General features: G+C 36.8%; 1 protein-coding gene across 1 annotated transcript in view; it reads left to right on the top strand.

Moving 5' to 3' along the window:
• ANK2 (ankyrin 2) overlaps positions 1–15,997 on the top strand; it is a 297,680-nt gene that overhangs the window by 138,981 nt on the left and 142,702 nt on the right. The window contains exons 11-13 of the mRNA XM_036763028.1: positions 7,621–7,818; positions 11,047–11,145; positions 11,598–11,696. Of these exons, the coding sequence (XP_036618923.1) occupies positions 7,621–7,818; positions 11,047–11,145; positions 11,598–11,696 (396 nt within the window). The remainder of the gene's footprint in view (positions 1–7,620; positions 7,819–11,046; positions 11,146–11,597; positions 11,697–15,997) is intronic.

The raw sequence follows: 15,997 nt of genomic DNA, 5'->3' as shown, positions 1-15,997 counted from the left end.
CCAGTTTCATGACTTGTTTAAGTCCATTTATTGGACATTCATCTTCCTCTGATCTGAGTGTGTGTATGTGTGTGTTTTGTTTTAGAGATTAGGTCTCTCTATGTTGCCTAAGTTAGAAGTATAATAGCCACTCATAGGCCTTATCCCAATATTATTGATCATCATGGAAGCTTTAATCTGCTCTGTTTTTCCAAATGGGACTAGTTAGTCCCTCCTTAGTCTGCCTGGTAACCCCCTACTCCAGTAGCTTATTGTATTGGTGCTGAACTTAGTAGTGCAGACCCCACATTGACTTTTGCTCTACTTTAGCTCAAGTTCCTGAACTCAATCAGCCTCAGCCTTCCTAGCAGCAGAAGTTCCAGGAATGCACCATGAAACCCAGCAGCAGTTTTTTTTTTTAAATGACATTTTCCTATTGTTTTAAAACTTAAAATATATGCATTTATATTCATGCACATTTCTATGCTTCAGTGCTGTAGCCCCTGTTTATAGATAAGGATAGGGACTAGGCCACTGATTTTTTTCCTTCCTTGCTTCCCCCTTTTCTTCTCTCTTTCTTTTCTTCCTCCCTCCCTCGCTCCCTCCCTTCCTTCCTTCCTAACTTCACTTTTTCAGATAGAAATTTCAATTTGTCTATATTCTGTGTAAATGCAACAATAGCTTTAAAAATCTCTTCTAATTCCAACACTTTATGATTCTACGTCATAAAGTCCCATAAAGACTTTTACACAGCTCTCTGACAGGAATTATAAGCTAGCTTTAATGTTATATACTTTGTGTTTATGGCATGATTGTTTTTGTATGTCTTGTTTGTTTTTAAGGCTTAAAAATCATAGGGAACAGTCTTTGTTTAGAAAGACCAATAAGCTCTCGTTGTCTTGTTTGTTTTATTTGTTTTCGAAACAGCAAGTAAGTATCAAAGAGCTGACTCTGACCCTTGCTACACTATTTGTTTAAGGATTTCTTGGGTTTTAAGGGTTTTTATGGGAAAGATTTTAATCTGACAATTGAAGACATAGTCACTGATGGTGAGTCAGAGACACTTTTTTTTTCCCTTAAAAATTTCTCAAGGCTTCGTGTCTTCTTTCCTTTTGCAATTCACCTTCCCTACATGCTTTATTCTGGATTGGATGATCCTGCAAAATGAGTCTCAAAAGATAGATTAATGTCAGCATAGCAAAGCATCATCCTCTGGATAGTCAGATAATTGCACACAATAGTGCTGTGAGACTGTGTTAGTGCTGGGTAGAAAAGAGATTAAAAAGACCCTTTTTTATGTGGCCTGTCTAAAATGAACTTTTGGCCTGAGTTTAGTCACGTAAGTGAAGTAAGTGGTATCAAGTGAGGGTAATGTTTGTGGCACAGTGACTTTTGTCTGTATCATGACTAAGTTATACTGTGGGAGAGAAATATTTCAAGTGAGTACTATTTCACTCCATTAATAAAAACCACAAATTGAATTATTTTTGGTGGTTGATCTTTTTTTTTAAACTTTTGATTATATTACAAAGCCTAGACATAGGCATATACATATATACATAATTGTATGTATATGTGTGTATAGAGATAGATAATTATAGATGTGCACATGTATGCAAATGCACATACACATTTCTTTTCATTGTCTGACCTCCGAGCTTGCTGGATATTTCAAATGTCATTAGCTTGCAAAATAATTTCAGTCTCCTTGCACATTTTGAGAAAAACATTTTTTGGCACAAATTCAACTGATTGACATTTAAAAAATAGAAACCTAGGAGCATTTGCAGAGCAAGAAACAATCATTAGGGTAAGTCGGCTCAATGTCAAATCTAAGTGCTCTATCCCTTGGGCCACCTAGCTATTTCTATATAGTCACAACTGAGCCCAAACCTATTTTGTATGTTTCCTCCTTCCTTCTGAACCTGCACTGACCACTGAGGGAGCTAAATTGTGAATAGAACACAGGAAAATCTTAGGTCAAATATGACTTCTGATACTCACTGTGTGACCCTGGAAAAGTCACTTACCTTCATTTTGCCCCAGTTTCTTCAATGAGCTCTCAAGGTTGTTGTGGGGATCAAATGAGATAGTTTTAAAGTGCTTACCACAGTGTTTGGCACATAGTAGGCTCTATATAAATTCTTTTTTCCTCCTTCCCTTCCCTTCCTCCAAATTGGCCTTAACTGAGGCATTTACTAGTGAAAGAGAGGGGAAAAGAAACAGCCAACCCAAGCATATATTTTAAGATTCTCTTATATTTTAATTGGCTACTTAATTTGAAACATTTGGGGTAGAAAAACAGTCCATGCATTTAAGCACATGTTGAATGAATTCAGTTTTAATTTTTAATTAAATATTTTATTTTTCCCAATTACATGTAAAAACAACTTTAACATTCTTTTTAATTTTTTTTTCAAATTTTGAGTTCAAATTCTCTCCCTCCATTCCCCCCTTCCCCTCTCATTGAGAAGGCAAGCAATTTGACATAGGTTAAACATGTGTAGTCGTGCAAAACACATTTCTATGTAAGTCATTCTGTGAAAGAAAGAACAAACCAAAAAAACCCCAAGAATAATAAAGAAAATATATGTCCGATCTGCATTCAGGCTCTACCAGTTCTTTCTCTGGATATGGACATCACCTTGCATCATAAGCCCTATAGAATTGTCTTGGATCACTGCATTCCTGAGAATAGCTAAGTTATCCATTGTAGATTATCATGCTGTATTGCTGTTACTGTGTACTATGTTCTCTTCGTTCTGCTCACTTCACTTTGCATCAGTTCAGATATTTCTGAGAGCATCCTGTTCATCATTTCTTAAAGCACATATTATTCCATCACAATCATATACGACAACTTGTTCTGCCATCCCCCAATTGATGGGTATTCCCTCAATTTCCAATTCTTTGCCACGACTAAAAGAGCTGCTGTAAGTATTTTTTGTACATATGGGTCCTTTTCCTTTTTGTTTTCTATCTCTTTGGGATACAGACCTAGTACTGGTATTGCTGGGTCAAAGGATGTGCATGGTTTTATAGCCCTCTGGGCATAGTTCCTAAGTGCTCTCCAAAATGGTTGAATTAGTATACACTTTCACCAATAGTATGTTAGTGTTTTAGTTTCCCCCCATCCTCTCCAATATTTGTCATTTTCCTTTTCTGTCACCTTAGCTAATCTGATACATGTGAGGTAGTTGCTCTGAGTTGTTTTAATTTACATTTCTCTAATCAATACTGAGTTAGAGCATTTTTATATGACTATAGATAACTTTGATTACTTTGTCTGAAAACTGCCTATTCATATCTATCTTTCAGCATTTATCAATGGAGGAATGGCTCATTTCTATAAATTCGACTTAGTTTTCATATATTTGAGAAATTAAGTCTTTATCAAAGAAAGTCAGTGTAAAAACTGTTTTTTTCCGTAGTAATGATTATCAACTATGTATTTCCCTCCATCTCATTTTCTTCCTGTTTATCCTACTCTCTCCCCATTGCTTCTTATTTTTACCTCTCCCAAACTGCCTTTTCTATCAGCTCCATTCCTCACTTCTATCCCTTATCACCTTCTCTCCTACTTTCCTGTATGGTAGGGTAGATTTCTACACCCAACTGAGTGCATATAGTATTCTCTCTTTGAGCCAGTTCTGATGAGAGTAAAGTTCATGTGCTCCCCTCTGCCCTCTCTCCATTTTCCCCTCCACTGTAAAATCTTTTACAGGTTTCTTTTATGTCAGATAATTTATCCCACTCTATCTCTCCCTTTCCCGTTCTTCCAGTGCATTCTTCTTTCTCATCCCTTAATTTTTTTTTAGATAATCATACCATCACATTCAGCTCACATCTCTGCTTTCTATGTGTGTTCCTTCTAATTGCCCTAAAAAGAGAAAGTTTTTAAAAGTTATAAATATCATTTTCTCAGGCAGCATTAGAAATAGTTTAACCTTATTGAATTCCATATGAGTTCTTTTTCCTGTTTACCTTTTTATGTTTCTTTTGTGTCTTGTATTTGAAAGTCAGATTTTCTATTCCGCTCTGGTATTTTCATCAGGAATGTTTGAAAGTCCTTTGTTTCATTGAATGTCCATTTTTCCCCCTGAAGAATAATGTTCAGTTTTGCTGGCTATGTGCTTCTTGGTTGTAATCCTAGCACTTTTGCCCTCTAGAATATCATATCATAAGCCCTCTGATCCCTTAATGTAAAAGCTGCAAAATCTTGTGTTATCCTGTCTGTGGATCCAAGTTATTTGAATTATTTCTTCTTGGTGGCTTGTGATATTTTCTCCTTTGCCTGAGAGGGGTGGAATTTGGGTATGATATTCCTGGGTGTTTTCATTTTGTGATCTCTTTCAGGAGGTGAGTGGTAGATTCTTTCAATTTTTATTTTACCTTCTGGTTATAGAATATCATGACAGTTTTCCTTGATAATTTCATGAAAATTGTCATCTAGGCTCTTTTTTTGATCATGTCTTTCAAGATGTCCAATAATTCCTATATTAGTTCTCCTGGTTCTATTTTCTGGGTCAGTGGGTCAGTTGTTTTTTCAATGAGATATTTCACATTTTTTTGTATTTTTTTTTCATTTTTTGATCTTGTTTGATTATTTCTTGATTTCTCGTAAAGTCATTAGCTTCCACTTGCCCAATTCTAACTTTTAAGGAATTATTTTCTTCAGTGAGATTTTGTACTTGCTTTTCATTTGGTCAAATTCTATTTTTTAAGGAGTTCTCTTCAGTGAATTTTTGTATATCATTTTCCATTTGGCCAATTCTACTTTTTAGGCATTTTTCTCTTCATTGGATTTTTGTGCCTCTTTTACTATTTGACCTATTCCGTTTTTTTAAGGTGTTATTATCTTCAGTATTTTTTGTGCTTCCTTTACCAAGTTATTGACTCATTTTTCATGATTTTCTGTATCACTTTTATTTTTCTTCCCAATTTTTAATCTACCTCTCTTATTTGATTTTTAAAATCCTTTTTGAGTTTTCCCATGGCCTGAGACCAATTCTTATTTTTCTTTGAGGCTTTAGATGTAGGACCTTTGACTTTGTTGTCTTCTTCTGTAAGTGTATGTTTTGATCTTCCTTGTCACTATAGTAACTATCTATGGTCATAATTTTTTTTCTGTTTGCTCATTTTGCAGCCTATTTCTTGACTTTTAACTCTTTGCTAAAATGGAGCTCTGCTTCCCAAGTGGAGGTGGCACTGTCCCAAGCTTCAGGTTTCAACTTTCATTATACTTACCTTGTGCACAGTAATGTATCAGGTATCAGTGCTTTAGCAAAGAACAATGCAAGAGTTAGGTTCATATACCTGGTTAAAAATAAAATAAATTTGAAAAAACAGAAAAGAAAATTATCTAATCTGATAATATTATGAAAAAGAAAAAAATCTGTGATCCTTGTAGTGTTGGAAAAATTCAAATTGGAGACCCTAGACAAACCCACAAAATCATAACAAAATCATTCCACTCTTGTTTTTACTTTCATTTGTTTTTCAATCATTCAGTCGTGTTGCACTCTTCATGACCCCACAGACCATACTATCCATGAGGTTTTCTTGGCAAAGATATTGGAGTGGTTTGCTATTTCTTTCTCCAGCGGATTAAGCAAAAAGAGGTTGAGTCACTTGCCCAGAGTAACACAGCTAGTAAGTATCTGAGGCCAGATTTGAACTCGGTCTTTCTGACTCCTGGCCCACCACCCTGTCTACTGAGCCACCTAGCTGCCTTATAAGGTTGCTTTTATTAATCAGGAGTAATTCAAAGCCAATCCAATTAGTGAAAGAGTCCTTTAAGATAAGTTTTAGAAATAGAATGGTTTTTCCCATAAAGCTAGAATATGCTCTCCTACAAATACACATGACCATCAAGTGCCAAGAGTGGATACACCTAATGAATGTGCTTGAAAAGTCACATGCATAGGGAAGGTGTTACCATGGTGCATCCCTGGAGAGTTGTGTGTATGTAAGGAGCACTCGGGTATAGGAAGCACATGCGGCTAGGGCATATGTACCAATGTGACAATTGGCTTTTGGCTGTTCTACCTTCTGAGCTCTGGAAGGTAGATACCTTCATGATAGCGTAGCCTATTGCTGGCCCCTTATTGTTGTCGTTCAGTTTTTTCAGTCATGTCCAACTCTTCATGACCCCACTTTTAGGATATTTTTGGAAAAGATACAGGTGTGGTTTGCCATTTCCTTTTTTCAGATTATTTTATAGATGAGGAAACTGAGGAAAACAGGGTTAAGACTTGCCCAGGGTGACACAGCTAGTGTGTGAAGCCAGATGTGAACTTGTGAAGGAGAGTCTTTCTGAATCTAAGCCCAGTGCTCTATCCGCTGCACCACCTAGCTGTCCTATTCTGGCCCTTTATACAGATAGGATTTCTGTTTTGTTTTGTTTTGTTTTATTACAGGGTAAGAATCCTCTCATACATTGGGTATAAACTAAAAGTTTCTTCAGCAGTTATTACCCTGGGTGATCATATTTGCATTGATCATTAAAGGGACAGTATACTTAGGCTTCTAGTAGATGGATGATGCAGTCAAATGAATTTTTATTTTCTTGGATCTCTTACATTCTTATGTACATACACATTTACTACAGGCAATGAACTGGCATAGTGGATAGAGCACTGGACCTAAAGTCAGGAAGACCTTAGTTCAAATGAGGCCTCAGATACTTATTAGCTGTGTGACCCTGGACAAGTCACTTAACCTCTGGACTTCAGTTTCTCCATCTGTAAAATGGGAACAGTAACCTTCCAGGGTGGTTTTGAGACTTAAATGAGATAATAATTGTAAAGTAGTTAGCATAGTACCTGGCAGATACTCTGCACAACATAAATTCTAGTTATTATCATCATTATTTTGTAAAGACATAGAGGAGTTGAAATCTGCCTCAGTGGAAGGAAGTTACCCTACCATTGAACTCACAGAAGTACTAAAATTTACTTTATATGCATGCATGTATGTGTATATACACACACATGTGCATGTGCACACACATACACACACACACAAGAACCTGTAATTTTATCAGCATGGGAATTTCTGGTGTAGAAATAGCTTTCAACAGAGCAGATGGCAACCCATCCAGAACATGAACTCAGAGAATTCCAAGTCATTGTGGTGTAGCAACAAGAATGATGAATTTGGAATGAGACAACCTTGAGTTAAATCTCAGCTGCGCCTCTTAGCTCCTTTGTGATCCTAACATTCAAGTCACCTCTCTGGTCCTTAGTTTTCACATTTGTAAGATGATCGAGGATTAGACTAAATTATCCACCAAGTCTCATCTACCGTCATATTTGCTTGAATTGGAGACACAAAGTGTATTACCTAAGTTAGTGAAAATGCCAGAAGTAGGAGTCAAGTACCTTGACTTTCAGTAAAGAACAATACTTATTTAGGATAGCAGAATTTTCTGGACAATGTCAAGCACACATACACACTTAGCCCAAGCAATACTTAGAAAAGTAAATTTTTCAGGACACTAAAAGTTGTATCATGCATTTTGAAGGAGAGCATAAATTGTTCAGGCACTGTGGATTTCTGGACCAGTAACCAAAGTAACAAGAGAAAATAAATCATGGAATGAGGACTTACTGGTGTTTTTTTGTTCATCTTGTTGCATAGAACGGACTGTCTCCACTTCACATGGCTGCACAAGGGGACCACGTTGAATGTGTGAAACACCTGCTACAGCATAAGGCCCCAGTGGATGACGTCACCCTGGACTACCTGACTGCCCTCCATGTTGCTGCACACTGTGGCCACTATCGTGTGACCAAACTTCTTCTGGACAAGAGAGCCAATCCTAACGCCAGAGCCTTGGTAAACCTGGCCCACTCCACCTCAGTCAAACATAAAAAGGGGTTATCAAGCCAGTGTTTACTGACCAATGATGCAAACAAAAATAGGGAATGCTTTGGGGACCAAGTCAATCCTACCCCACCTATCATACATCATGCTACTGCTTCATTCAGGCTTTCCTATTTGCCTATTTTCTGATGGTGAAACAGCATAGATTTCAGAGGGCACCAAGGAAACATTTCTGAAGACCATCAGTTGCAAACATGCTGATGTCCAGCCCTTGAGATCAAGAGGAACTTCAAAGGAAAATTAAAATCTTAGAAGAAGGCAAAAATAAACTATTTCAATTTCTCAGGTGCTTATAGGGTAGGTCACTTGACTATAGGAAGCCCTGAGAGTTATTTTAAAAAAAGAAAAGCAAGGAGTTAAACAATGATAAATTCAGGGAGTGTTTTCTAAATTAGAAATCAGTTCTTTGTTGCAAGTACATTTTCAAAAAAAAGTATATTTTCATTGGGTAATCCATCCTAGAGATGTTTATTAAAATCAGTACAAGCTATCCCAAAAGTCTTAGAGCAGTTTTTAAACTATCAGAGCTTTAAGTTGTCAAAGCTTAAAATGACACTAAGATTTTTGGGATTACATATTACTGTTCATATTGACATGACATGTTTAGTTGGCCAGTTTATTTTTTGAATATGATAGGACAAGAAACAACCCTGTGAATAACAGCTTTGAGGTTTCTTTCTGATTCCAGAGGGGGTGGGAAATTGATGTCTCTTTTCTAAGTGTTTCAATAAACATTTTTATTTTATTTCCAATTCTTGGAATATGGACAGATTGAAAAGGAAAGCTGGGAAGAGTTGCCACCACAACTATTCCTACGTTTTCTAAGGCTTATCATTTAATCAGTCCCCCTGCTTTACTCATAGTTGAACACCGGCTAGCCTAACAACATCCATTGAAAGGACTTGGCATATGTCTAATACATTTATGCTTCATGTTTGCTAACTCCCAAACTAATAGGAAATTCATCTTTTTCACTTGTTAATATAGTTTCAAATAGTTTGTAGGCATTCCTATGCAAAATCAAGGTCACTAGCCATTAAAATTAAAATTTTCTTGTTTACATTCAAAAATGTAAAATTTTCCTGCAATGGAATTGACAGCCCTGGATTTTAGGAGCAAAGATACTTTATGAGGTCATTATATGAAATCATTACCCAAAAAAGAGGAAAATATTTTTGTTAATAGCAAATAAATCAAATGTATGTCAGATACAGTAATCAAGAAATGGGAATTCATGTGAACTATCTATGCATGTATGTGTGTATATATAGATATATGATATACATGTATACATGTATATCATATATTCATACACACACATATATTGGGCGGGAGGTTAATGTTAGATCTCCTACGCAAAGTGAAAAACAGTGAGAAAATCCATTATGTTTATAATCTCATAGTGAAAGATAAATCATTCATTAGCTTAAATAAGACCTTATATTTTTGTGAGAATTGTCATACTACATAACTGAAGTAAAATAAAAAAATTGTGTTAATTACAAACACTGGTACATTTCAAGCATATTAACTCTTTCTGACTTGCAGCTAGACTAGAATACATTAAGGAGAGTGGTTCAAATAGTTTTAATTTAATTTAACTGTACAAGTGTGAGCTTGGCCCTAATCAATGAATTTGCTAAGAGCTCTCAGTAGGTGGAAAGTGCCTCAAAAGGTCTGTCATTTCATCCTTATTTTTAGGGAGTGTTTTCCAACTGTGTCTGTGAGCCTGCTGCATATTTCCCAAAAAATATCTTATAATAACTATTTCAGTTCTTTAATTGCAACTTCAGAGCTGATTTTTGTCAGTACGGTTTTCCTTCCTCCAATACAGATTGCAACCCCCTCTATGTCGGGCTAACCCTAAAGTCCCTGAGAGCTATTGAAAACCATCCCCTGCTGCCAACCTGGTTAGGTGCCCCTCCAAACGTAGGTGGGCTCATTCTGAAACAGGCCAACAGGTCTTACCATCTTGGTAGGGTATGGTATAGCTGGTGCTCTGCTCTCATAGTCTTAGAAACCATGCAGTCACCCCCTACTACAACCCCAAACCATGAGGAGAAACAAGATTAGAACTTTATTGGAGGAAAAAATAACTAAATTGTCATCAATAGATAAAACTGAATGCTCGGATCTACCAGAATAGAAATAACTGTTTAAAAGGCATATCTGCCTTTGCTTTTTAAGGTTTACTCATTAAAAAAAAATCTTTCTCATTTACATGCTATAGTTAATTCAACTAAGACCTAGATTTCCATGTATGAGGTATTTATTATAACAAGGAGAACTTTGTGATGGAGATTTCTAAATATTTTATTACTTTATGGTCATACCTTATACAGAGAAATGTCAGCTAGTTAACTGCTTAGTCCCAGAACTGGTGCAGTATAGGCATCACAGACTCAATTCCTGGATGCAGCAGCATGAAATTTGGGGCATAGAAACAATTATATAGATCTTATTTTAGTTTATTGTTAATTAAGGGAGCAAAATCCCCACCTGGAGGTGTTGCTATCCTGAGTTTATCTTATAAAGGCTCCAAATAAACAGCTCCAAAAGTATTCTTATGTGAAAAGTATAATTGTAAAATGTATATGCACATATGCATGCATGTGTAAATGCATGCAAATATAGGTATAGATGTATAATCATTATATTTCAGTTATTACTCTCAGAGGAATAACAGAAAACAAATGAAGGAAACAGAAACATTAGGCAAAGAGCCACAGGCCTTGTTTTAGGATGAGACAGGTCAGCAATTCAGATACTTTAGAACTTGTCTCTACCAGAAAAATATTTTCTTTCCTACAACATCTGCAAGAAAAGTAAACATTTTCACGCCTTTACCAATCATGATTTGATTTCTGGGTACTTCTTAGACCTAAAAGAGTCAATTTTGTCCTCTTTGTTCCTCTAAAGAGAAAGCCTTCCCTTTTCAAAAACATGCCAGCATTGGGGCATGCAGGCTAGTTCCCCAGTTATCCATGGGGGGAAAGTCCAGTATCACAGGAGTTCAGGACTGCTCCTGTTACCTCCCTGTGACCTGACCTACAAGGGTGGGAGCAGCCCTGGTCATACTCCGTGATGAGGTAACACTATTGCCTGCAATGTGCCAGCATGGAGTTGTGTGACGATTCTGTATCTGCATGTTTTCAACTAACTTGATTGTCTCTCGCACAGAACGGTTTTACTCCACTGCACATTGCGTGCAAGAAAAACCGCATCAAAGTCATGGAACTGCTGGTGAAATATGGGGCTTCAATCCAGGCTATAACAGAGGTAGAAAATGTTTCAGCTTGTCCAGAAACATTCTTTCTCTTCTCCTCTCCTCTCCTCTCCTCTCCCCTGTTCCTCTTTCCCCTCTTTCTCCCTCTCTGCCTCCCCTCCCTCTCTATCCCTCCCTCTCATCTCTTCTTTCCACCTCTCCCTCTCTCTGTTTCTCTCACTTTCTACCTCTCTGTCCCCCATCTCTCCCTCTTTCTTTCCCTTCTTCCCTCTCTCTATCTCCATTTCTGTCCATTTCTCTGCTTCCTTCCCCCCCCCCTCCCCCCTCCCTCTCTCTCATTGTCTCCTTGGTTCTGATTCTTTCCCCCCATCCCCCTCTGTCTCTTTCCCCTCCTCCTTTTGCCTGTCTTCTCTACTTTTTTTCACTCCAGCTTTCTTTATCTAAAGAAGCCCCCAAGCCCCTCACTCGTGCAGAGGAGTAAAACTACTATTGCTTTGTTTCGCAGTCTGGCCTCACACCAATACATGTGGCTGCTTTCATGGGCCACCTGAACATAGTCCTCCTTCTGCTGCAGAATGGAGCCTCTCCAGATGTCACTAACATTGTGAGTATGGCTTGGAATAGAATAACCGCAGAGGGCAAGGGAGAGAGAGTTCTGCGTGTGTGCGTGGTCTTATGTGTGTGTGTGCGCGCGCGCATGTCAAAGCAAGGGGCTGAGCTGCCCCAGAGGTCTTCCAACCATGTACTTCTGATTAATAAGACTTCCAGACATTTATCCAAGACGCAGCTTCTTAGATTCTCAAAAAGAATATAATTAAAATAAATTTGAAAGCGATGGCATAGGAAATGTTGAGTCTCTTGGGACAGATGGGTTAAACAGGCATCTTCTTCAATGCCCTTATTAAAAGTAAGACATTTTTAAGCTGCCCTGAAGCTGAAAGGATGATTCACCATGCATCATGGTGATAGTATAATTCCAAATGTCCAAAAATCAGGATGATATGGTCCAATCCTATAAGCCTGTCAAATAACAAACTAGAGACAGGCAAAGACCAGGACATTTTAATTGAGAACAACTTTCCTATCTTTTATTGCTTGGTCCCCCTCCCCATTTTTAGCCTTTTTTGGCCTGTGTATATCTGACTGAGAGAAGGTCTAAGACAGTTGTTTCACATCAGCTTTTTCTGTATAACACAACCAGTATTAGTTTTCAGATGACTTTTCTGCTACAAAATGCTGCATAGGCCAGTTTTCTTCTACTGACCAGATTGACCTAACATCTGACCCGATTTTCCTTTCCTACTTTTCATGTCTTATTTTCTTGCCCTTAGGGCCTGACTATTTTTAATCTCTTTACTTAATGAATGCCCTCTAATCTTAAAGCTAAACTTGAGACACCTTCCTAAGAGAAATCAACTTCCTTCTTCAAAGAGGTTGCTGTCTGAAATTTTTAAGCATTTACTATTTCAAATTCATACAATAACAATTATTTGCTATGAAAGTCTCTTTTAATTTTTTTATTACCAATGTAAATTTTCTTTAAAAGATTAGCTTATCACCATTGCTTCTATTTTTTTGGTGTCTCATTCCTTTTGGGTTGTGAAATAGAATGGCCAGTTTCACTTTTCGTGTATGGTCTTTTGCACATTACCATTTCTGTAGTTGCACACTGTTTCTGTGCTTAAATTTTGATATGAGTAAAATTATTTTATGCCCTTGATAAAACCAAGTTTAACAGAAAATATTTTATTCCCACTTTATTCACGTATTCAATTTATTCGATATTTTATTCACACTAGGATCTGCAAACCCGACTTCTAACAGAAACCAAAAGCTTGAATGCAACAAATACCACCAAAACTATAACATACTTATTTATACTTCTGCAGAATTCTAGATCATTTGTGCTGTAAAAACTTTCATGGGAGTTGAAAACATGATACAAAATGATGTGTCTGTGATTTCAACACAGATTTTACATGGAATTCTGTAAAATATTATTTTGAGATTCTAGCTAAGATCAGCACCATAAATGAGATTAGATCCCTGACTTTCCTCTTAATCGATTAATTTCCAGACATTTAGAAATCATAGTACTTTACTGTTAGTTCATTGATTTCATACATCCTTCCTCCTAGTAAAAGTGCTATATGGTATATAATTTATTTTTCCATATTAAGCTAAAATAAATTTCTTGGGGGAATTTTGTGATAATGCTTTAAAATACTTAACAATACTCTGATGTATCATAAATCCAGGGCTGAGAATCATCTCTTTCAGGGAATTCATTATTTCAGGAGAATTCATCCTTTGCCTTTTATTTTCCTCTTTTCCCCTGTCCCAGATCTGTATGTGCACATAGGTGCTCACACACACGCACACATGCACATACCCTCCATATTTTAGATACCTGACTGTACAACCTTTCCCAAACATCCTTTTCTTTTTCCTTCAATCAAAAAGCAGTTGTGATATAATAAGAAAAGCCCTGGAGACCAAAGTCCTGAGCTCAAATCCTGAATCTATTGCTTTTGGCAAGTTCTTCAAGTTCAATTGTTCTCTCTCCAAATTTCTTCACTTGCAAAATAGGCAAAACACCTGTATTACCTACCTCACAGGACTGTTATGAGGGACATGTGAAATAACATCTGTGAAGTGCTTTGCAAATTCTAAAGCACAATGAAAATGCTTGCTATCATTAGGAGGAGGCAGGACCTTTAGGGATGATAGCATCGACAGGAACTTACCTGGAAATTAAGGAATGGAGTGTTTGTGAACTCTTCTGGGAAAAAAAAAAACAAAACAACTAACATGTAACCAGAACTCCTGTGAAGTTGATTCAGAAACTGTGTGGATACATCCTGCCTGCTTTGCTTTTTTCCAACTTGGTCAGCTCCCTGCCCCCAAATACCCCCACCCCCAGATCATTCGTCTGTTGCCTGAAACACTGTTGCATTACATGGATGCGATGTGGTCTCTTGTGCTTGACGGCTTTCTGACTTGATGCGGCAATACTGTAACTTGACATCGCTGTCAGTGGGGTCACTTTCACCAGCTGGCTGATGGGATGGGGGCGGCATTAGACTCAGAACTTGCTTAAAATGTGAGCATACTCATTTTCTCACCAATCATTTTTGAGGGAAAGTTAAATCTAAATGTGAGTTATAATAGCAACTCAAATTTGTCAGAGCTTTTAAGTTCAAGATGATATTTACCTGGACAGTTCCATTTTTTTAGCTGGGTAATTTTTTTCATTTATTGATCCATATACTTTAAAGACTATAACTACAACTAGAAATGACGATATTTTAGCAACCAGTAATGGATAGTGGTCAATTAAACACAATACTAGAATTAAAAAACAAATCACCAAGATACCTGTAGCAGGCAGTGGTAGATTTTTATTTTCTTCTTTTCTCAACAAAGCAAGTTTTTAATGGCAAAGAGGGAGAAGAGTGGAGAAGTTAATTTTTTTCTGGAAATATACTTCACACTTCCACCCCAAAGCTAATTTAGCAAAATTAAGAAAAATATGACTAGATATCATCAAGAAAGAAACTAAACTCGGTTTAGTTAAACTAAAACTTAACCTAAACTAACTTAAAATGAGTTAAAACCTCAAAACATAATAAGCCTATACTGTATTATATGTATATATACACATATATGTGTATATATACAAATACATGATATACATAATTCAGCTTTCTGAAAACATTGAGGGAAAATAAGGTAAAAGCAAGAGTGAATTACTTGAAATTCAGTGTAGGTCTAGCATACTTCTTTGGATTCATTATTCTGTTGAAAAAATTGGGCCCTTCTGGAGTCTAAGCCTATTGTCTGCTTTCACCAGGAAATCTTGTAAGATACAACTGCCATAACGCCATTTAGCCAAGAGATGTGATAAAAAAAAAGATTGAGTTGTCCAATTACTGGTATTAGAGAACTTACTGTCTTCTATTTGGAGACCTATGGTTAATGACATCAAGGCACTAAGAAATCTTGTTTTTTCCAGGGAGAAAAATATTGAAATACTTAACAGTTATAAAATACAGGAGTTGAAAATGTCTCTTGTATCAATGTCAATTTCCAGACTGCACTCTGGGTAAAGTAGATCATTTATTCTTCTCAAATAGTGTGTGATGTGGAGTCCAAGAGAATATAGACTTTTAGCATAAAGTATGTAAAATCATTTGAGGTAGTTTATTCTCATTTGAATATTAATTGTTCATTGAGTAAATTTTGGCCAACGTCTCCCACTGCATTTGGGACCATCTTCAGTTGTTCTGATCTATATCTTGCCACTGGGCCCAGATGGCTCTGGAGGAGAGAGTGAGGCTTGTGACTCTTCACAGCCCTCTGTCACTTAAATCCACTTTACCTGCAAGTCATGACGTCACCTTCCTGATGTCATGGCCCTCTTAGAGAACAAAAAACAAACATTAGGTCTCAGGGATCAACAGAGGTTCACTATAATCAGTATATCAGACCTCTCATTTTATCTTCCCAAATCACTTCAAGATTTCTATTTGTTTAGCTTTTTTTTCTTCATCAAGAAAACCCAAGGTTTTTCATTAGGATTTGTGAGAAATGACTGAACAACCCACTAAATTTAGAAGTAGATTGTTGAGGATAGGTACTTAATTCTACTTAGGATAAACCAGAATTATTTCTTAAAATAATTCTGACCTGTATATCTGTTACGGCATTTGTTCCCTATTCATGATTTTCATGCATAACTAAAGAATCAGAAGATTCTATCAGAAGAGTAAGTAAAATGTTGCTAGGCCACTTAGTCCATCCTCCTGCCTTCATTCAGGACTATACGGCTTTCTTGTTTTAAAAGATGGTCAGAAATTATAATCCCTTACAAAGAACACTCCAAACATGACTGTCAGTAAGTTC

The sequence above is a fragment of the Trichosurus vulpecula genome, chromosome 6 (assembly GCF_011100635.1).
Source record: "Trichosurus vulpecula isolate mTriVul1 chromosome 6, mTriVul1.pri, whole genome shotgun sequence".
NCBI classification, from domain to species: Eukaryota; Metazoa; Chordata; class Mammalia; order Diprotodontia; family Phalangeridae; genus Trichosurus; species Trichosurus vulpecula.
This window is presented reverse-complemented; position numbering and strand designations above follow the sequence as displayed.